Here is a 22,210-nt window from a genome sequence, read left to right as displayed (position 1 = left end):
GTTCCATGGCAATTCAACAGCGACCCATTGTCATACAGTTTGAAAAACTTGACAACTAATTGATACTGTTAGAAACAGCAAAGACGTGCACATAATCATTTGCATGGATGCGCATACACCAAAGCATTTGCAACTTGTTCTAAGAATAAACTCGTTTGTGTGTGTGTGTGTGTGTGTGCGTGTGTGTGTGTGTGTGTGTGCGTGTGTGTGTGTGTGTGTGTGTGTGTGTGTGTGTGTGTGTGTGTGTGTGTGTGTGCACAAGTACACAGAAAATTTGGAACAAAAGGTTTTGAGAAGTTCAATTCAAATCTGTACCAAAGAACTGTAAGAAAAAATGTTTTACAATTCAAGCGATATCTTTCCACTGATATTTTTCCCAATTTGCGTTAGTCTTTTCTTCAAATACATCTTACCAAAGCTGAATTCAAACTTTTTATACTGTACTTTCATAGGTACAACGTATTTATTTTTGCAATGAAATTATTTGCATGCATGTAAATATTTTCATTGCAAAAATATACATGTATATTAATGTTTGTGCAGTATTCAGAGGTGACGAAAATACAGGTATTTGTGTAAAAAATTGGCAAAAGTACAAGCATTAATTCGACTTCTGAAGTAAAATATTTTTTTCAAGTTAAAACTCTCAATTTGTACTGTTAGTTATGTACAGTGCCTATTTTGATAACTTAGCACAATGAAAAAATGAACTATACACACAAAATAATGTCGGCCTTAATTTTACTTTCAATTTGTTGCAATACAGTACGTAATTTGAGTACTTTGCCACTTTCGAAATAAATACTGTAGATATATTACAATAAATAAACTATAAAATAAAATATTTTTTTAAGTTGTAGGTACAATACCCAAGGTACAATTACCCCCCCCCAAAAAATCCACTTAAGTACAGTAGTAACAATGTTTTCGTGTATACGCATTTTCTTTTGAAGGGGTCTCGCAGACAAGGAGACGACCGAAAGGTAGTTTTATTTTGTACGCTGTACCGGAAATTATACTTCACTTAGCTTGACCAACTGACAGCAGAGCGGGCGATAACTCTATGCCCATTTTTTTCACTTTCGATTCAGGCGAAAGGAAGTGATCGCACTTTCTTCTTCACGGAAGCCACAGTATTCATGACTCCGCCAAGAAGATGAGAAAATTGCTGAAAATGTTCCGAACGCCGACACTTTTTTTGTTGTTATTGTGGACAACTGTACCGAGGGGGACATGCTCGACTTCTGGTAAGCAGCCACCTTCAAAACACGTTTTGCAATTTACTTTCGTTCTTTTCCTCCCTCTCAGTAGCAAGGCGAAATATTAATGCAGGTCAAATGTGTCAACTCAAAAGCTTGTTTTACACACGAACCAGGACAATAGCCGCTGACCTATTGCGGAACAATGCGATGGGCGTAAATAAATAATTTATAAAAGTGCTTGAAATGAGCGGTTGCTTGGTTTCCCTCGTACCGAAAGTTTGATTTTGACCGAATCACTATGTCATCAACATGTTCATGCCAAGTTACCTACAATATGTAAATGTAGTATGTGCTTGTAGAGGTGCTTGGGGCGTGTCTACTGTATATACATATGACCGAAACTAGTGGAGAGTGCTTCTGAAATAGAAATCGATACGACATTACGCACAATGCATATTAAGTCCGAAGTCCAGTGGTCTGCCGTCAAGGCCAGCAAGCCCATCGCTCTTCACGATCACAATCACTGACCTGCAACTACAGGCACTCTCAGTTTACTGCCAAATTAAACCTAAAATAAAACAAATTGCTCATTGTCTGTTTAACACAACCACCACAAAGCTTAGCCTTTCAATCCGCTTGCCTTAAAGAGAAACGCCAAAGCTATGGATGCTTTCGATTTTTCCTCTGTAATATATAATATAATATAATATAATATAATATAATATAATATAATATAATATAATATAATATAATATACGTCAATTACGGTGCGATGTCTGTAAGTGTTGATATGTTTTCCATTCTTTGTATGTTGATTTATATCCATTTTTGTTCTGTTATGTGCTTAAAAAGAAAAAAAATCTGTATTGTAAAATAGACATCCAAAGACATTTAAAATAGAACAATACAAACTTCATTTTTAGTGTAAAAAATCCTTGTGTTGTGGCTTAGGGGACGTTGCCTAATGAGTGAGGTCAGGGGTTGTACTATTTATTCATGTATTCTGCTTCCAAACAGTTTATCCTCATGAGGGTCACGGGCGTGCTCGTTCAGCATATTTGTAATTTCGACTGTATCCTAGAATGCATGGCAGAAAGTCCATCGCAGGTTTTCTTTTCAGGGTTCCTAACTTGTAAGTGAAGGTACCACTGTACTCATCTGAGTTTGTTTTCTGTTACAGTGGAGGATGCCTTCACCATCCAGCACTCCATCACAGGGAATTGTTTATCTGCTCAGGACTCGGGAAGTCTGGGTGTCTCCACCTGTGATGCAAACAGCACGTCGTTCCACTTGTGGAAGTGGGGCTCAGGTCACCGCCTCTTCCATGTGGCCACTTCCCTCTGTTTGGCATTAGACATCAGCTCCAAGTCTTTGTCCCTGGCGGACTGCGACTCGAACATGCTGCTATCGTGGCACTGCCTGGATGGAGTTGTGTTCACAGTCTACCAAATGGGCCTGGTGGTAAGCAGAGGCCAGTTAGCAGCCAAACGGTACGGCCAGGACACGTGGGTGAGAGGAGGCTCTTTGGACAGCATCTGCCAGAGGCCATATCGGGGTAAGTGACATGTGACCAAAACTTTAGGAACACATTCTATTGTCAACCTCAAGGGCAAGGAGCCAGATCTATCCCACTGTTTTTTATGGTACTTTTTTCAGACCTTATTAAACCTGAGAGCTCCTTTTTGGGCACTGATTAATGCCAAGGGATAATAAACAACCGTTTTGGATAGTTTAATAATCACATGACAAGCACGCACCCTCCAGACAAAAAATGCTCAGAAATGGATTCATTAAATTGTTAGTAATAAATACATTTACTGTGAGCAAATATTAGAATGTAGTTTGAAAATGTAGATCAGTTCTTCTTATAGTGTTTAAGACAACAGAAAGTTCATGAATTTGTTTGTAAAAGATGAAAATGGGACAGCCAAAAGAGGAGTGTCACTTGACCAAACTGGTTCTTGTACATTTCTAAAACCTGCATTGAGGCGTCAACCCTCATTCCTCTCAGTCTGGACTGCTTTTATGCACGGGATTTTCAGTAGTAAAATAAAGTCCATCTCAAAAGTGTGTGAAAACCTATGCTTGGTCAAACACAGTACTTGATATAAGTTGAAAGCACATGATTGATGGCTTATTTACTCCAGAGTAAGTGAATAATATGTTATGGAATAGATCTTCAAGTGTCATCGGATCCATTGGAAGGCGGTTAAAAGTTGATTTCTTTACATTCGATTTTATTTATGCAGCCATTTGACACTCTTTAGTAGCTTTATTTTATTACACATTTTTGTGTTATGTAGTGCTATTTTTCTTGATGAAGTAATTTTTTTCATTTTAGTGGGGGGGGTGTTGGGTTGCTATAAAGTGTGAGTAAAAGACGTAAAATGTCTAAATTATCGACTTGAAATTGTATCTTGTGATTCCCACTCTTGCTGTTGTTCTTCTCTGCGGATTCATCAACATCATGTCTTTCCACTACTTTCTCTAACCAACACTGAATACGATTTAAGTTGTGTAAGTGGGAGGCTTACACCAGAAACATTAGACTTCTTTCATGATTAATGATTCTGCATTCAGAACTCACAGTATTTTCCGTTTGACATTCTTTTTTTCACATGTTCCATGTGTTCCTGTTTTGTTTTGTTTTGTTTTTCTCATGCAGTCATTCACACCACCAATGGAAACTCTGCCGGCGCTCCCTGCGAGTTCCCCTTCAAATACAATGGAAGCTGGCATCATGGATGCCTCCCCGATTCTGACTTGCCGGGACTCTCCTGGTGCGCCACCTCCTCTGACTACGATCAAGACAGAAAGAAGGGGACCTGTCTAAAACCTGGCATGTTATAAAAGAAACTTTTATGACTATTAGATCAGCTTACATATTTTTTATGTCGTTTTTGTGCGTGCAGACATTTAATGAATCAGGGTTAGTTTTATACAAAAAGCAAGCACTCAACTGTCTTATTCACTTTTCAGAGACGGGTTGCCAGACTTTTTTCACCGGACCGGAGGGGAACTCCTGCTATGAATTTGTTCCCAATGCCGCTGTGACCTGGCAGCAAGCTCTGGATTCCTGTCGAAGCCAAGGAGCAGATTTGCTCAGTGTGTCTAGTCCCGATGATCTTCATTCCCCTACATGTAAGAATGGAGAAAATCTGTTTTGATGAAATGTATTGACAAAACACTACAAGACTTCAGATTCAAAGCCGATTGAGCATTTATTTGACATCCTTCATATAGTACATATTGTCCTTTTCTTTTTCTCACGGAATCCTGTTGTGTCTGCTTTGTTTCAGTTTTAGATGGCCTCGATGTGATGCCTGACAGAATGTGGATTGGCCTCCATCAGCTAGACGCTTCTCAGGGCTGGCAGTGGTCAGATGGCTCCCCGCTCTCAGTCCTGCGTTGGGAAGCAGGTGATGCAGCTTGCTATCCTTTCCTTCGGTGTTATCAAGGTTCCACACGTGCTCGCAACCCTCTCTGTAACTGAGAAGATGTTTATCATACCATCGGCAGTTATATGAAATAAAATGCACACATATCCAGAAACTTGAACAACACACTGATAATACAAGCAGGATCAAGTCAAAGTAAAAAGCAACATTTTGCTTTGCTTAATTTCTTGGTACAATATCATTTTATTTGTCGTTCATTGCTTTAGTTTCCTGTACAAATTGTAAATGGATTAATGGAATGGTCTCTTTAATCTGTGGGTTGATCTTTTGGGGGAAAATGAAGGCAGCACTTCAGATTCAAGAGTCAAGAATTTTTATTCACCATGTTTGAGCGTGCCAAACAAGGAATTTGACTTCGGTACATCACAGCCTCTGTTCAACATTCAGTTGCCCCAAAAGAAAGCACCTGCCTTTCATGACAGATGATCAGTTCAGCCCTGGTGTCCAGTAACTTTCAGTTTAGTTATGTGTGGGAATTTTGATAAATTTGAACCTTTTGATATAGGCATTCATTATTTACTTTTTTTTTTGGTATCATTTTATTTGTTTTTATCCCCGGTGCATGCTCCACAGTTGTGTACTGGACTGTATTTAATCTACCCACAGCCAGAGCACTTAGACTGATGCTGAGTCATCATTTAGCTAGCTCACATTTTTCCCTCTTCATCTAGCGCGCTAAAAGGCTTTTATTAGCAAGGGTATGTTGACAGATGTAATTTAAGATCATAATAATTATTTAAAATAATTTCAATCAATGATTCGTGTATGTAATAATGTTAAAAAATATTACCTCACTTTAATAAAACAACTCCTGTATTTGACCAAATATGCATCTTGATGTAATCTCGCGCTCTCTAAACTGGCGTGGGCCGTTGGTGTAACAATGTCACCACTGGATTGTTGTGGTGAAGAAACTCATTGTTGGCATCTACAGTTGCATCATGGGTGTTACTGAATAAGTCCTATTGATTCCAATGAATTGTAATTTTCTCATTAAAATATGGTATAGTCGCTTTCAAACTCTGCAAGAGAAATATGCCAACACTATTAGACTGATAGTTCTCTGGTGCTACTTTCAACATGCCATCGAAGATTCTTGAAGACGTTTTGCCCAGACATGTCTGGGACATTCTGAAAAAGGCTTTTGGTTCAGAAGGGGGGGGGGATCTTCAAGAATCTGTTGTTTTCCTTGCCGTTAACTCAACCCCTCAGATAACGGATAATGTGAGCATTTAAAAGACACCCAGAGGCAAATGCCGCCTGTCTGCTCTTCACTCATGAAGTGTTTTTGTATTCTTCTGTCAGGAATGCCTCCCATCTCTCTAATCATCGAGTCGGACTGTGGTGTTCTGAACTCCAAGCAGAACTATGAAGCTGAAGCGTGCAGCAAACATCTCCCATACATCTGCAAGAAAATAGTGAATGCTACTCAAACAGGGCCAACAGGTAGCTTACAACTCACATAAATGTCAGATTTTCTGTATTTTTTTTTTTAAGCCTTTGTTGATCATGCTTCCTGGTTTTGGTCCACATTTCCTGCCTGCAGAATCACTGATGTATAAAGACACAGTGTGTCCTCCTGGTTGGGTCCCATGGAATGGCTGGTGTTACAAATTAGTAACGGACAACCCGTCAAACTTCAGCGACGCACAGCAGTACTGTAACTACACAGAGGGAGGAAGTTCTCTTGCCAGCCTCCACTCCATTGACAGCAAGGAGATGATCGCCACGAGTTTTCATGCTGGTTTGTCTCCCTTAATTTTTTTTTAATCTACAGAATAAAAGAGAAATAAGATGATGTCACAGTACTCGATATCCGGCTTTCGGTGAAATTTCAGGAGGAAACCAGAATACATTTTAATAATCAACCATTTCTTTGCTCATTTGGAATTACTACTCACAAACAGTCTTCTTCAACAGTTGATTGATGAGTACCTCAACATTGAGAGGCTTCAGGCATGATGTTCCGTAACAGAGATACAAACAGACTGGGTGATTCACTCAAAGGATATCCATGGAATTTTCTCATATCTCAAACACATGTTGAGAATTTTGCTATTCAGCATCTTTTGTAGGAAAAGTACTGAAACAATGAATGGTTGTTGTTAGATGTTGTCAAAGCAGCATTTTGCATGAGCCATGACCCGAGTTTTCAGAAATTAACAGAATATGACTTTATGTGTATTCCTATTGAAAACCAGAGTCACATGCACGTTATTGTTTGTCAGATGGCCAGCGGATGAATGTGTGGATTGGTCTTTTGGGAGATGGCGTCAATCCCACTGTCTTCAAATGGGTGGACCATACACCAGTCACCTTCACATTCTGGGGCCCAAACCAGCCACTGCAGCCTCTCCAAGATACCAGCTGCGTTTTCTACTCTGAGGTGTGTTTATGTGTGTATGTTTTGTCAGTGCTGGGAAAGTTCATTTGCTATGCAAACTTAGTTCAAAAGTCAATTCACAAATAAAAGATACTGTCGCTACTAGATACCTGAAAAAATGTCTTCAGGACTGTATTTGCACATTGTTATTTGCCACCACTGGTGCTGACCACCATTGTGTCTGTGTGATGCTCTCCACGTGAGTTTGAATGGAAAATAATAGCTCTTTGTGTGTCCCCCAAGTCTCACAGTTGGCGGGTTGGCCGCTGTTCTGAGAAACGAGCTTTCATGTGTCAGACGAAAGGAGAAATCAACGAACCATCGGGGACGGCCGGCTGTCGCTTTGAAGACGTGAGTACGGTCTGCATGCCAGATCTCAAAGTGTGAAGTTCTGAACCATTTTCACAATTTGGGCTTTTATTTCCATTATAGTTGAGCCACTGAAAAATCAAGTGGGCTAACACCATTTTTGTCACTTTGCATGACAGCTAATTCAAGTTTTACGGCTGCAATAAAATCTGGGGGATTTATTTCTTGGTGACTACATACTTGTTTTTACAGGAATTCAGATTTGCCTTTAGATTTCAATTTATTAAAAAAAAAGTCATATCATCAATATTTCAAAATGATTAGTAATTACAGTTCACTTATACTGACGTACTGATCCACTCACACCCAAACTAAAGCACTACTTACCATACAAATAAAATAGAAAACTATTTTTACCTGGTTATCCCTGCAACCTAAAGCAAGGGTTATATTAAATAATAAAAATACATCAATACAATGGGTGATTTGAATATTTCAGTATTCCAGTAGTTTACAGAACCTTCCTTCAAATAATGTATAATGTACATAATACTGTATATGTCCATCTTACTCAAAGACAAGCTTGTGTCCAAACTGAATTAAGTTGGTTTTTGACCACGTTTGCCAATATATCACTGCTGTTGATATTTAGGGCTGGAGGAGACACGGCAACTCCTGTTACCGAGTGAACACCGCACAAGTGTCCTTCAAAGATCGCTGTAACATTGCCATACGAAACAGGTAAGAGTTGCTTCACCTGAAGACTTGACTAGCGCCTAGAAACACACTGGCATGATCTGTAGTGTCTTCACAATACCAAAATGTTAATTTTGGTACTCTACCAATACTGAAGCGACCAAAGGCTAAAAGATCAGTAAAAGCAAAGTAATTGTACATGATAAAACAAGGAACTTTAAATTATTTGTATTTTAATAACTCAAAATAATTATGCGAGGCAGTGGAGAGGATATTTTATGACATATTAAATTGTGCATAGCACGTGTGATTGACAGGTCTTACTTAAGCTGTCCTTTGCATGTCTGAACAGTCATTTTCATTTCTTTTGTTTAGGTTTGAGCAGGCCTTCATCAGCCGTTTGCTTGGCCCTTATATTAGTAATGTGCCTCAGTATTTTTGGATTGGGCTGCAAGACGTTAAGCACACTGGAGAGTATCAATGGCATGTCCAGAATGATACCCAAGGTGAAGTTACGTACTCCAATTGGGGCTCTTTTGAACCAGGTATGCACTTTTGCTATTCACAAATTTGTATTAATGAATAAATGGTATCTTGCTACTCCCTTGTTGATAATGACTCAATGAGGCAATGATTTCAGCCATGTGTGTTTGTCTACATGCGTTACTCCAAACCTACATCAAGAAATTATTCAATTCAAGTTCTATTCAGTGATTCTGCTTTGTTTCAGCGCACAGTGGAGGTTGTGCTGTGATTGCCGCTGCAAACCATCTGGGCAAATGGGAGGTGAAAAACTGTACGCTTTTTGAGGCTGGCACCATTTGTAGGACAGACCTCAGTCCAGTTCTGCCACCAGAACCAGAACCAGAACTAGACCCAACCTTGCCATGCCCCGATGGATGGGTATCCGTACCGGATTACAAATACTGCTACAAGGTAAGAGTGAGTGTTTTACCAAGGAAGTGTGCTTCATTAGCACTAGCATTATAATTATTAGCACAAAAGCAATTTTTTTTATAACACACTGAAAGCCAATTAGGCATTTATTCAATATCCTTGAAGTTCGACTAACACTCTTTGTACTAGTAAGTAAGAATCGTCAGTGTCTGGTGTTTCCTTTTTCTTTGTCTGCGTCAGGTGTTTCATGAGGAGAGGCTCAGTCGTAAACGTTCATGGGAGGAAGCTGAGAGGTTTTGTCTGGCCCTTGGAGCCAACCTGCCCAGTTTCACCACTCTGGATGAGATGAAAGTGTTGCATGATGTCATGAGAGACACCATCAGGTACAGACTGTGGCTATTCTACATTTAATGAAGCGTACACCTGAACGGGAGGGAATAGTCCTAACCATCCAATGTTCTTGTTGCTACAGTGATGACCGCTACTTCTGGGTCGGCCTGAACAGAAGAAACCCAGCCGACCGCTCTTGGCAGTGGAGTGATGGCCGTCCTGTGAGTAAAACTTCAATCTGAGCATTCTGTTATATCAGGGGTGTCAAAGTATTTTTTTTTGCGGGCCGCAGTGTAGTCATAGCTTCTTTCAGAGGGCCATTATGACTGTCAACCCAAATAAATGTATGAGCTCCTCATATTATATACAGTAAAAGCTACAAAACAAACTGACAAATAACTCGTTTTCAAATCAGACGAGTAAAAACTGGTCAAATATTTAAAAAAAAGATATTATTAAAAGTGAAGACAATTTGATGCACAATTTGTCTTCGCGGGCCACATAAAATTGTGTGGCGGGCTGTATCTGGCCCCCGGGCCTTGACTTTGACATCTGTGTTTTAGCTCGTTCTATTGTGCATGTGTGTGAAGACATGTCCATTCAGACACAGCAACAATAATCTTGTTTTTTGTCTGTACTTTAGGTGACTATGGATATTTTACATCAAGACTTCCATGAGGATGATGCGTACAGTCGGGACTGCACTGCGTTTAAGGTGACTTAAATTGGTCTGTGCTGCATACACTTGGCTACAGTTATCCACTTATTTCCCCTAAATGTGAATTCTTCAAGACATTTTGGACAATTCTTTGCTAGTGCCCAAAGGATTTTTTTTCCCCTTAGATTGATGACACTTCTGATATTTGTTAGAATAAAATATTGATGAGATAAAGCAACTGATTAATTAAAAAAAAAAAAGTATGACGAACAAAAGGATTTCTTTTCTGGTCACTAAACACAATAACAATTACAGGCAGAACATTTGCCTGTTGTACAATAATTTGTCCTTTAGTATTTGTTTAACTTTACAACAGAGAGAAAAATTTGTAATAATCGTCCAACTCCCTTGACCGAGTTGTAATATCGGCCAATCAAATCAGCTGGCCAACTGATCGGCTGGGCCCTACATATTTGCATTATCACAACTGGCCCTCGGAAAATATCACAAGGCCTCTGTGCTTAATTTAAGAGCGCTTGTATTTTTCTGTTTTGTTTTGTGTTAGTCCTCCATAGGGTTGCCCTCCTCTTATCACCGGGAGCAACATGATCTCAACATGAACTTGCTGCAGTGACAATAATGCAACGATTTTCTGTTCTCATTAGACAATGAAGAGAACCATGAAGCATTTGTTCATTTATTTACTCCACGACCACCTTCCTGAACCTTTCTCTGCATCACCATTTCACTGCGATGCCAAGCTGGAATGGGTCTGCCAAATTCCTCGCGGTAAGCCATATCAATATATATAAAGAAACCTGAACTACAATTGTTGTTATTTTTTTTTGTTTTTTTTAACACTGTAGTCACATTAGAAAGATGATTGAATGCGTAATACAGTGAGTGCAATGATCCTCCTGTCCTGATAAACTAGTCCAATTGTACTGAATGTTTCTGTGCACTAGAAAAAAAAAGATTGTCTTCCCAATAATTTGTTTCTGCTACTATTGTTACTTTTTGTCTACTTGCGCTACCTTAAAATATGAAGTAAACCTAACAAATGCTGAAATGTCCTTTATGTTAACCATCGGGCTCTTAACACATTATTCCTATCATATGATATTAATATCAGGATCAGAATCATCCGGCTTAGTATCACAATATGTAAAAAACACACAAGGAATTTGTCTAGAATGGGCCACACTAGTATTGCAGTAATGAGAGACAAGTCTTAAGGTAATCTAAAAGCTAAGCTGTAGTGCTTGAAAACTGAACTTTGCTTTTCATTCAACAGGAAAGCAACTATCGTATCCAGACTGGTACAATCCAGGTAATAAAGTGATAAAGCATTTATTATTTTTTGTTTTTTGGGTGCAGTAAATTAGGTCTGCTTTGACCTTGAAATAAACTCATTTTGTATTTTCTCAGTTAGGAGCCGACGCTTAGTGGATATTTGTTGTTGTGCAAGCCAAAATTTGAGTTACAATCCGTACAAGTGAAGAAAAAAAAAAGTGGTCAAGGAGAGCTGTCTATTTTTCAGGGATGTCTCCTCAAAACAAAACATTTGTATTTATATTGAATATAATACATTTTCCATTAAATCAGCCACAACCCCCAGTTGATTTAAATGGAAAGTTGCCATTTGGAAAGTTCCCCAGCTTCACTTCCCATGGAAATTACAGTACAAAGCGCTTTAGCTTTAGCTTCATATAGAATAAAAATTTTGAGCGTCGAGTGTCATAATTGAGTTCTGTTGCCTTTTTCAGGTGTGCATCATGAAACGTCCATCTTCATTGATGGAGGCGAGTATTGGTTTGTGAACGAACCTCAGCTGACTTTTGAGGAGGCGATTCTGTTTTGCAATATGAATGGCAGCAAGCTTGCTTCGCCGTCAAGCTCCACTGCTGCCAGAGTCATCCATGAGAACCTACAAAAGGCAAGTGTCCCTGTGATGACAACGTGAAGTAGAGCCACTAACTCCTTAGTGGACGCACAAAAGGCACAAACTAATACAGTGGTTCTTAACCTGGGTTCGATCGAACCCTAGGGGTTCGGTGAGTCGGTCTCAGGGGTTCGGCAGAGACTCCACTGCAGAGGTCCGAACAGACCTGATTTATCGTGTGAATTCATGATGATGCATATCTGAACTGGTCTCACAAAGGGAACAGCAGCATGCATGACTCATTTTGTGGACCAGTAAAAAACATCCATGTCTTGAATTTGAAAAAATATATATTTTTTTCACTGAATAGGGGTTCGGTGAATGCACGTATGAAACTGGTGGGGTTCGATACCTCCAACAAGGTTAAGAACCACTGACCTAATACAATATGTGTTGGTAAATGGAGTTGTAATATACTGTTATGCTTGTGCAATGTTAACGTAAGAATCTGAAAGCAATCAATGCGCCAGAAGGGTAATGCTATTGATGATTCTCTGCAGTTGTCAAGTTCTCCCAAGCAAGGTTGGTGGCTCAATCTGAGAGATCCCAAGCGGATGTTCCCTATGACGTAAGACCATATGCACCTGGCTGTTCATTTTTCACTTTTGTAGTTTATGGCGTGTGACTTCTGTATGTATACATTTGTTTTAGGCGTTCGCGGCTGCACCTCTATTATTCAGCTCTCTTTGGAAGATGCACCTCCATCAGTCCTGAGAGCTTCATTCCGAGTGAGTAAAGAAAGTTGAGCCTGATGTGTTTAACCTACAGGCCTTGTTTGAGTTTGCGATCCCCTTCCCTTGTTCGCATCTAAAAAAAAGTCTCATTTTTAAGGTTTGTCATACTTTTGCTTCCTCTACCGGTTACCACATCGTTTTTAACTAACATCAGTACTAGTCATCAATAAGTTATCATTTTTTACCCCTTCAATTTTCTTTCTTGCTTCACATTTATATTATATCGGTAAATGTAGTACCGTCTTTCTACAGCCAGCAAAGAAAGCTGCCACTTCATTAATTACATTGTAAACTGTTTCCATGGCCAGCAGAAGGTATCATTTTAAAACAATAAATATATTTCCTCCCTGCTTTCTTGCAGAGTATGAGCACAGTTGCAATCAGCAGTTGCCCTTTGTGTGCGAAAGGCTTACCATCACAACCGTGGAGAGCAACCCCCTGGAGCCTTACCCAGGAGGCTTGCCTTGTGGAAATGCCTCCCTGGCTTTCAGAAATAAGGTTTGATACTTTTGATATACACTTGTCACGATCCTTTTGCTTGCCAGGAGCAAGCGTAAATGAATGGACACAATGGGGTAAGTGCCTTGTTGATAAATATTGTATAAACCAAAGCACTAACCTGAATTTACAACCAAAAGTCTAATATTTGTTCCATTAATGGTATTCATTAAATCCCAACAGTCTATACAGTGGGGCATACAGATTTCAGCTAGAGTTGTCTTGTTAATATAATCTACCTAGGGCCTTCAAAATGACTAGTATTGGCCTATGCAATTCAAATGATCAGAAATGTGAGAGAGCCTGACAGAGGAAAAGTAAATGTCTTGGTCTTGTACATACATAAATATATATTTTTTAGTGCTACACACTGCTGTCGAATACAAAGCCAGTGTCATTCAAGACGGCCAACGAGATGTGCCTGTCAGTGAGGGGAACCCTGGTCACCATATCTGACCAAGTGGAGCAAGGTAAGTCTTTGACAGACACACCAACAAGAGTCTCAAAATGCCTGCAAGATGACTTCGTCATTAACCCCCCTGAATTTCTTATTTTTAGCACATAAAGTACAACCGTTTTTTTTTGTTTTTTTTTCCACATATAGACTTCATCACCAGCCTGTTGCCAAGAATGAAGGACATGGGAGGCATATGGGTTGGTCTCAAACTGAAACGTAACAAACTGGAGTGGGTGGACAACTCACCGGTGAATTACATTAATTTCCATCCGCTGCTCGGTGGAATGCTCAAGGCCATAAATGTCAATGTGAGTGTTTTTTATTCTATTCTGTTATTACAATAGCTGTCTGGGGGGCAAAAAGGCTAAGCAGCGTTTCGCTGTAAGGCAGACCTTCACATAAATAAATGTACTGTGAGCAAGAGAGGAGATGCGCATATGGCTGCATAAAGCCAACTCTGTGTAGAAAAAAACTGTTTGAGTTAATGCCATTCGTCCGTCCATCCGTCCATCCATCCATCCATCCATCCATCCATCCATCCATCCATCCATCCATCCATCCATCCATCCATCCATCCATCCATCCATCCATCCATCCATCCATCCATCCATCCATCCATCCATCCATCCATCCATCCATCTTCTGAACTGCTTTATCCTCAGAAGGAATCAGCTGTAAAATAATGTTTTTAGTTTGGGAAAACGCTAATAAAAATTTCTACCTCCATAAATGTTTGTAGTGAGACAATGATGATGTCAATGTTTCGTGTAGTCATTGGGAAACATCAATATCTACGTGCAAAACTTTATTTCTAAAAATCTCTGCCACTGTTCATGGTTTCATTCTCCTAAAAAAAAAAAAAACAGCGTCCCATCACTGATGAGTTATTTTTAGGACAGGCCCATGGGCTACCCACATGGTCCTTGGGGGCTGTCCGAGGTCATCATACTTGTGCACATTATATTAACCAGCGCCACAGTCCTCAGTTTACTCCCTTGTTTTGTGAATTTGGTCTTGAACATCTGCTGATGTTCAAAATGTGTGTTTTTTCTTGCCAGCCGCTTGAGCCAGACAACATGGACTTGTGTGGCTTTATGATTAACAGCCCTAACTCGGCTGTGATGGGCACATGGGATTACACCTCCTGTACCCAGTACCAACATGCGGCGATTTGCCAACATTATGCAGGTCAATCACGACTTCTTTTCCTTGCTATCCAACAAGTTTTTGCTTGATTCTTTTAATCTGCTTTCTTCGACGTAACGGAAAATAGAAACCACCTTCTCTACCTTCATTGTAGCCCTCTTGACATTTCAGATCAAACTGAGGAGCCTAGCGTCACAACCGAGCCCTTCCAGATTAACAACCACACCTTCCAGCTACTCATCAAGAACGTCACCTGGTTCGAAGCCTTGGAGCAGTGCATAGATATGGGCATGAATTTGGCGAGCATTGCCGATACCCTCCTGCAGTCCACGCTTAGCGTGCACGTGAGCCGTGCACGCACGCCCATGTGGATCGGCCTCTTCCGTGAAGATGTACGTGTCAAGCATGGGCTCACATCGCTCACATTTCAGATTTTAGTCAGTGTCCTTGATATCCAGTTTAATGAGCGGGAACTAGTATGCTCTTTGTACTCACCAGTAAGACAGCTTGTTACTAGTCTTCTACTAGTATCCGGAATTGTCCTGCTGATAAGGACATAGATTGTACTAGGACGTGAACGTTAAGATGGATATCAAAGATATGGAACAAATGCTCAAAAAGCTCTCCATACCCACGCCACTCAGGACGGGATCCACTATCGCTGGGCAGACCACAGTCACACTGTCTTCAGTCGCTGGTCTGCTGAGGTCACAACGGGTTCCTGCGTCTACCTGGACACTGATGGATTCTGGAAAGCAACCGAGTGGGAGCAGGAGCTCGGGGGTGCCATCTGCCACAAACCACACAGTGAGTGAGGATTTATGTGTTTTTTATTTCAAAAGAAATGTTGAACACTACCCAATCAAGTGAAAATGTTTTTTTTCCAAATCGGGTCAAAGAAAATCCGCTTTCATTACATAAAAATGGTTCGAAAACAGGATGTGTTGTGGACTCAAATGGCCAGCAGAGGGTTGAATGTTCTATTTTTGTATTTCAGAAGAAATAATAACCACACCGGAAGACGTTACAGTCAAGTGCCCTCACAAAATAAACGGCCCAAACTGGATCCCTTTCAAAAACAACTGCTACTCCTTTCAGCTGGCTGCATCCAGATGGGAGCACATGGCCCTAGGGCCCATCCGCAGAACTTGCATTAACCTTCGTGAGAATGTCACTACCTACAAGAAATCAAATTAAGGAGTGTCATATGAGAATTGGATGAGATGTTTGTGTTGCAGACCAAGGTGCGGATATCCTAACCATCCGGAATGCAGAAGAGAACGAGTTTATCAGGCAGCAACTTCTGCCCTTTCAAAACTTGGTTCAGTTTGTGTGGCTGGGGCTGTTCAAAAACACCAGCAGTAAGTGTTTCAATTGGTTTGCTTGTTTTGCATGTACGATCTTGGACCACAACATTAGGTTTACTTGCACAACTGAATAAGATCCATATGACTAAAATATTAGAAACACCTCTCACGACGACAGCCACATTAGATATAGAACAATAAGAAAGGCTGATATTTTTGTTTCAAATCTCATTGAATTGTGAACATTTCCCTCATTACAGTGCACTGTGGTTTTTTTGAGTAAAGTTTAAGTTTTTAAGTGCGTCCAATAGTGTGGAAAATACGGTACTCTATTTTCAAGAAATATAAATATCTACTATTGCACTCTTGTCTATCAAAGTACTAAATGTATGTGGATTTATTGCGATAGGTAACCAGTTGAAGTGGTACGATGGCACTAATGTCCAATATTCCAATTGGAGGAATGGTAGACCAGAAATAGCCGACGACTTCATGGCTGGTGTCAATCTCCAAGGCAAATGGGTCCTCACCACCAACCAAATGCTATTCTCCGAGTTCAGGCAAAGATCCATCGTGGCATGCAAACTGGATAATGGTTTGTACTTCTTAAGTAATACTTGTGTCTGTCGCCGAAAAATATATGATATTAAGTGTGACGACCTTTCTAAGGTGGAAGTTCAGTCCAAAATTTTATTTTCAGTAACATGCTATTGTTATTACGGTAATGAAATAAGAATTACGACAAGTAAGTTTTTATCCGGCGGCTCGGTGGAGCACTGGGTAGTACGTCCGCCTCACACTTTGATTCCACCTCCGGCCCTCCCTGTGTGGCGTTTGCATGTTCTCCCCGGGCCCGCGTTGGTTTTCTCCGGGCACTCCGGTTTTCTCCCACATCCCAGAAACATGCTTAGTAGGCCGATTGAGCACTCCAAATTGTCCCTAGGTGTGAGTGCAAGTGCAAATGGTTGTTTGTCTTTGTGTGCCTTGCGATTGGCTGGCAACCGGTTCAGGGTGTCCCCCGCCTACTGCCCGTTGACGGCTGGGATCGGCTCCGGCACACCCGCGACCCCCGTGGGGACGAAGCGGTTCAGAAAGTGGATGGATGGAAGTTTTTATCCCTCTGCCACCCTTTGCCATCGACTGAAATTGACACCATGATGTCCTCAATGTGAGCCTGAGTGACTTCCAATCAACAGGAAAGAGCAGTGAAATGTCAAAACGGCTACACTCTCAGATGTCTAAAAACAAGTGGACTAATCTGATCTGCTTGATTCTTATTCCATCAAGGCAGTCTTCATAAAAAATGTCATGTTTACACTTCTTCTCTCCGAAGAGCAAAAACAGGAGTACTCCAAGTCCACCAGTGACTATCAGCACCTTGGCAATTTAACTTACACGGTGGTGACGCGACGTGGGCTGAGTTGGTACCAGGCTCTGGAAGAGTGCGCCCAGCGTGGAGGCCACCTAGCCAGTGTGCATGACGCCGAGCACCACGCACATGTGAAGCTCCTCGCAAAGACAGATGGATACCCACTCTGGATTGGCCTGTCCAACCAGGAGGTATGCACATAGAAAACATACTGCTTATTCTAGGGTTGATTAAAAAAGGATGAAAATGTTTTCCTTTAAAAGTTTGTTTTCTACAAATTCAGCTCACATGCTAACGAGGTGACCCGTCATGTCCCCATCCATGTAGGAAGAGGGGGAGTCCTGGAAGTGGTCGGACGGAACCAGTTACCAGTATAAAGCGGACATCTCCGAGTCCGTGGATGGCGCCAGCCAAGGCGAGCGAGATGTGGGCAGCTGTGTTTTTGTCACACCTTCCGGTGCCTGGGTGAGGAGCAGCTGCTACTCAGTGCAAGATGGCGCCATTTGCTACAGCACCAACGTCAGCACCCCATTCCAGAGTAAGATGCCAATTTTGAAAGACACGCCTAAATGCTATTTATTAATTTTTGTAATTTTGCAATTTAAAAAAAATCTCCTAAATTGCAAAATGAGCACAAAAACTATTAGAAAACAAAGTTCAAATGAAACCCTCATACATTAACAGCAAACATACAAAAAATGGGTTTAAATCCTCATACAATTAAGAACAAAACCCTGAAAAATGAATTACATTCCCACCCGTTATGAATGCCAACTCCCACATAGTAGTCTCGGTTTGGCTTTTTGCAAATTTGTTGAATTTTAGGGTAAACTATTCCCGATTATTTCCTCCAAAACTCACTTTTTTGCTGTTTTTGTGCTTAGGCTACAGCCATGTCTTAGTAACAAAATGGCACCATCTGATATGGTGAACTCCATGCTCTATGCAGGGCTCAATCTCTGTCACAAATATTCCAACTTTTCTCTGTTAATTTTCTTAAAATTGTCCTAACCTGCCCTGTGCAAGGCCCAATGTCAAACCTCTGGCTTTGTGTGTGTTCTGGCACCAGGAGCCAAGCTGCAGGCGAGCGCACAGGTCAACGACTGCCCTCAGAGCAACGGCACTTCCAAGTGGGTGCAGCGCAACGACCGCTGCTACGCCTTCGACATGAGCTTCTACAACTACAGCGTCTACGACATGCAGCAGGCCAAGAGCATCTGTCAGAGCATGGGTTCGTCCGTTCCACTCATGCCAATCTACTTTTGCCAGCCACCTTTGTCTAACCGCTGGCGTTTTTGTTGTCTTATTTTGACAGACGCTCAACTGCTATCTGTCAAGAGCAAAGAGGAGAATGACTTTGTGGCCAAGTACGTGAGCGATGACCCTCTGATCACCAGTCGGTTGTGGCTCGGCGTTGCCCTCGATGCTCAAGGTAAACTAACTGCCTTGTCAGCATTTTTTTAAATTGCATTCATTGACAATTACGCTCTTTGTCCTCACTAGTAAGATTGCTCATGGTGATATAACATCCATAGCCCAGGTGTAGTGAGGAGCTTGTCATAAATCAATTTTTTTGTTTTGTCTATCCTTGGTATCCAGCATGATTCCATGACGAGCAAAGTTTTGATTTGGCTCCAATATTTTTTGTTTGTAGTGTGTTTGTGTGAAGATTTGATTGGAAGTCTTTTTGGTTAGGTTCTCCCACAAGCTGGGAGGACGGTTCGGCTTTGTCCTACTCCAACTGGAAGTCGGGCGCCTTGGTTAGCGCGGCGCGGCAGAAGGAGGCCCCGTGTGCCGTCATGGCGACCGAGGACGGAGGGAGCTGGAGTGTCGTCAGCTGCCAGGCCAGCCTCAGTCGTGTCGTCTGTCAAACCGAAGCCAGTGAGTGTGTCTGTTCTCCAAGTTATGAAATACAAATATTTTGCCAGTGTATGACTGGCATGACTGAATCGATTTTCAGGTAGCTGTGCTTCACTGGAGTTTTCTTTTTTCTGACATGGTAGTGTACTTTGTGTTGCCAGAGCCTTCTGGTTCTCCCGTGGCTGTGGGCTTCTTTGTGCTCATCGTGGTCGCTCTCGTGCTTACCGTGGCTTTCATCGTGTACAAGAAGAAGCGAGCCCACTTCTTCTCATCAGTGCGCTACAAGAGGACCACCGACCAGTTGGACACCACCAGTATTATTACAGAAGACGAATGAGACAGGTGGCATGGTTGCCTCAGGGAGTTTGGCTGTGAAGCCTATTCACCCCCCCCCCAACCTTTTTATTGGTTAATTTATTTATTTATCAATGCTCCCACCTGCTTCTATGAAGACGGTAAAAATATAATCAGACCGCTTGAATGCAGTGACTTAATTTGGAATCTTTTATATTTTTGAAGTGCGGTGAGCCCCCCCGGTTCATCAGAACGATATGATACAGACACACCCCACTGTAGGTGAAAATCTACAATTCAGCGGGACCAGACACATTTAGGTAAATTAAATAAATAAATAAAGCAGCCCTTACGCTCATTTTAACCACACTTAAAACTCGAAAACACACTTTTAGTATTTGCTACCGCCGTCTCAGTCAAACAATCTAATTTTGTCAGATGAATGTCGCCTGGGTTAATGCGAACAATTATGCCACAATAATCCCTTGCCGCTTCAGGCTTCACCTTTTGCAGCTTCAATATTTCATGGACTTTGTAAGAAATTAATGCGCAAAATAATTCACGACAAGCGAGACTAACTGGCAGCGAGTGGTGGGAGAATAGCATTTAAATACACGCCCTGATGAGCGGGTAAGGAGAGACCACTAGCAGCGATGAAGGTACAATTCATGCACAGAACAGTGTGGGAATGGTTATTGAGGGTATGGGATAGGTTTATGTAGCGGAAAAAGTATGAGGGAGGGTTTATAAAGCTAATATTGTGTAAAAATACAATTTCTAAATCGCAACTTTTTGATTATCGGATGCATCTCCTGCGATAAACAAGGGATTATTGTATTCATGGGGGATTGGGACCAAGTGTTGCCGCAAATAGTTAAGATCATCAAGTAACTTGGTACCCCACCAAAAACTAATTACCTAGAGCAGGGGTGTCAAACTCATTTTTTTGGCGGGCTGCATTGTAGTCATAGCTTCTTTCGGAGGGCCATTATGACTGTCAACCCAAATAAATGTATGAGCAACTCATATTATATACAGTCAAAGCTACAAAACAAACTGAAAAATAACTCCTTTTCAAATCAAATGAGTTGTTTGAAACCCTAACCCTAGCTTCCAGGGGTGTCGACCTCCAGTCCTCAGGGGCCGCGTTCCAATATGTTTTCCAAGTTACCCTCGTTAAACACACCTGCGTGAAAAGTTCGGTTCATTTTCATGGTCTGCAGGAGCCTAACTTTTCACACAGGTGCCCTTAACGAGGGAATCTTGGAAAACATGTTGGAATGCGGCCCCTGAGGACTGGAGTGCGACACCCCTGCCTCATACAGTAAAAGCTACAAAACACACTAACAAATAACTCGTTTTCAAATCAGAGGAGTAAAAATTGGTCGAATATTAAAAAAAAAGATATTAAAAGTGAAGACAATTTGCAATTCTAGTAATGACACGAATTTGATGCACAATTTGTCTTCGCGTGTAAAGTAGCATCAATGTTATGGTAACAATAAATATTCAGAGAACTATTGACACACGAGAAGCAACACATCCAGGGCAAATATGACTCTTCTCCATCAAAGAAAAATAGTGCCTATAAATTAATATTGCGTGCATGTGTTAGTGGGTTCACTGTACTGCTGGTTGTTTTGACATTGGTTTTACACAGAAGTTTATTTTAACTAAATTGAGTTTTTGAAAAGTCACAAGAACATAATCTCTGCCATGGCAGGTTCAATTGCACAAATGAACACTCACAGGATGTGGAATTAATTTTCCTTTGGGTAAAATGTCCCGTTAATTTGCGCTCATGTCTGAAGGAAGCACTCGAAGGAAATAATAGTTATTTTAAGGTGTGTGCCTTTTTAAGGAAGAAAAAAATGGCTCTCACGCACTGTGCCTTTTGGATATCTTGAAAACAAATGGGAGCCGTCACATCACTGGAATGCCTTTTGTTACTTGGATCGACTGGGCCACGAGTAACGCACGTTCATGAGATGTTTGCTTGAAGAGGGAGTGTCAGACAAATGTTCCCAATTGATGCCTTTGCAAGACTTTTCTATGCACTTGACTACTAAGCAAGAATGCACTTTAACGGCACCACGTGGAAGACATACTTGGAGAGTTAAGCTTGTGTGCACATGTTTGCTAGCCATGCTTTGTATGTTTGGTGTTTGCTTTCCAAACAAACCAAAGATGCTTCGTTTTTTGAAAGCTAGACTTTAGCTTGTCTTTTGTTTTTAACTTGAAATTTCTATGTTGTAAAGCAGACTTTTTTTCTAAAAATCAGGTATGGGGTCTCTACAGTAAAATGTTCCTCTCAAAATACTTGTTTGCCTTTTGTGATTAATTTCAGTCGCCCCTAAAAGCATTGGAGCGGCAAGGTCAATTGCATTGTTTTTGTTATATACCAATGACGTTGGGGTTTCAAATCAAAAGACGAAAATAAGACATTAAGAATCCCAGGTATCTACAGCTTGATGTGTTGAATATCTCAGTACAAAGCACCTTTTGTTTGAAGCCACCAACTTTTCAAGGTGACTCAGTAGCATTTGAAAGAGCTGTCAGGAAACACCCAAAGACCAGTCAATGCCAACCTTCACAGAGCAGGAGTGAAGGTATTAATTAGTGACATGTGGTGAGGTTCATGACTGGGTAGGCACTGACCGTTTTACAAAT

At 41.1% G+C, this 22,210-nt stretch overlaps 1 protein-coding gene across 2 annotated transcripts; it reads left to right on the top strand.

Moving 5' to 3' along the window:
- The first annotated feature begins 1,037 nt into the window (after positions 1-1,037).
- Positions 1,038-21,859, top strand: ly75 (lymphocyte antigen 75). Of its 2 annotated transcripts, XR_015857459.1 has the most exons (36): positions 1,038-1,247; positions 2,383-2,757; positions 3,868-4,041; positions 4,182-4,343; positions 4,502-4,621; positions 5,966-6,106; positions 6,207-6,404; positions 6,889-7,046; positions 7,287-7,394; positions 8,005-8,093; positions 8,424-8,593; positions 8,779-8,984; positions 9,186-9,328; positions 9,418-9,496; positions 9,919-9,990; positions 10,599-10,722; positions 11,228-11,263; positions 11,700-11,869; positions 12,376-12,443; positions 12,527-12,603; positions 12,971-13,107; positions 13,469-13,577; positions 13,712-13,872; positions 14,623-14,752; positions 14,882-15,102; positions 15,355-15,517; positions 15,708-15,872; positions 15,949-16,071; positions 16,427-16,612; positions 17,351-17,577; positions 17,714-17,924; positions 18,456-18,617; positions 18,702-18,818; positions 19,082-19,267; positions 19,408-20,659; positions 20,835-21,859. XR_015857459.1 is itself a non-coding variant. In XM_088370832.1 (35 exons), exons 1-35 carry the CDS (start codon positions 1,157-1,159, stop codon positions 19,581-19,583), a joined length of 5,235 nt encoding a protein of 1,744 aa, XP_088226958.1. In that variant the 5' UTR covers positions 1,038-1,156; the 3' UTR covers positions 19,584-21,859. The 2 variants fall into 2 exon arrangements, 1 of the variants encoding a protein (XP_088226958.1); XM_088370832.1 differs by having other exon boundaries at positions 19,408-21,859.
- Positions 21,860-22,210: the final 351 nt, after the last annotated feature.

Source organism: Syngnathus floridae, chromosome 3, assembly GCF_059516105.1.
Source record: "Syngnathus floridae isolate MCC-2025c chromosome 3, RoL_Sflo_1.0, whole genome shotgun sequence".
Taxonomy (NCBI): Eukaryota; Metazoa; Chordata; class Actinopteri; order Syngnathiformes; family Syngnathidae; genus Syngnathus; species Syngnathus floridae.
Note: the sequence above shows the minus strand (reverse complement) of the source record. Positions and strands in the feature narration are given on the sequence as shown.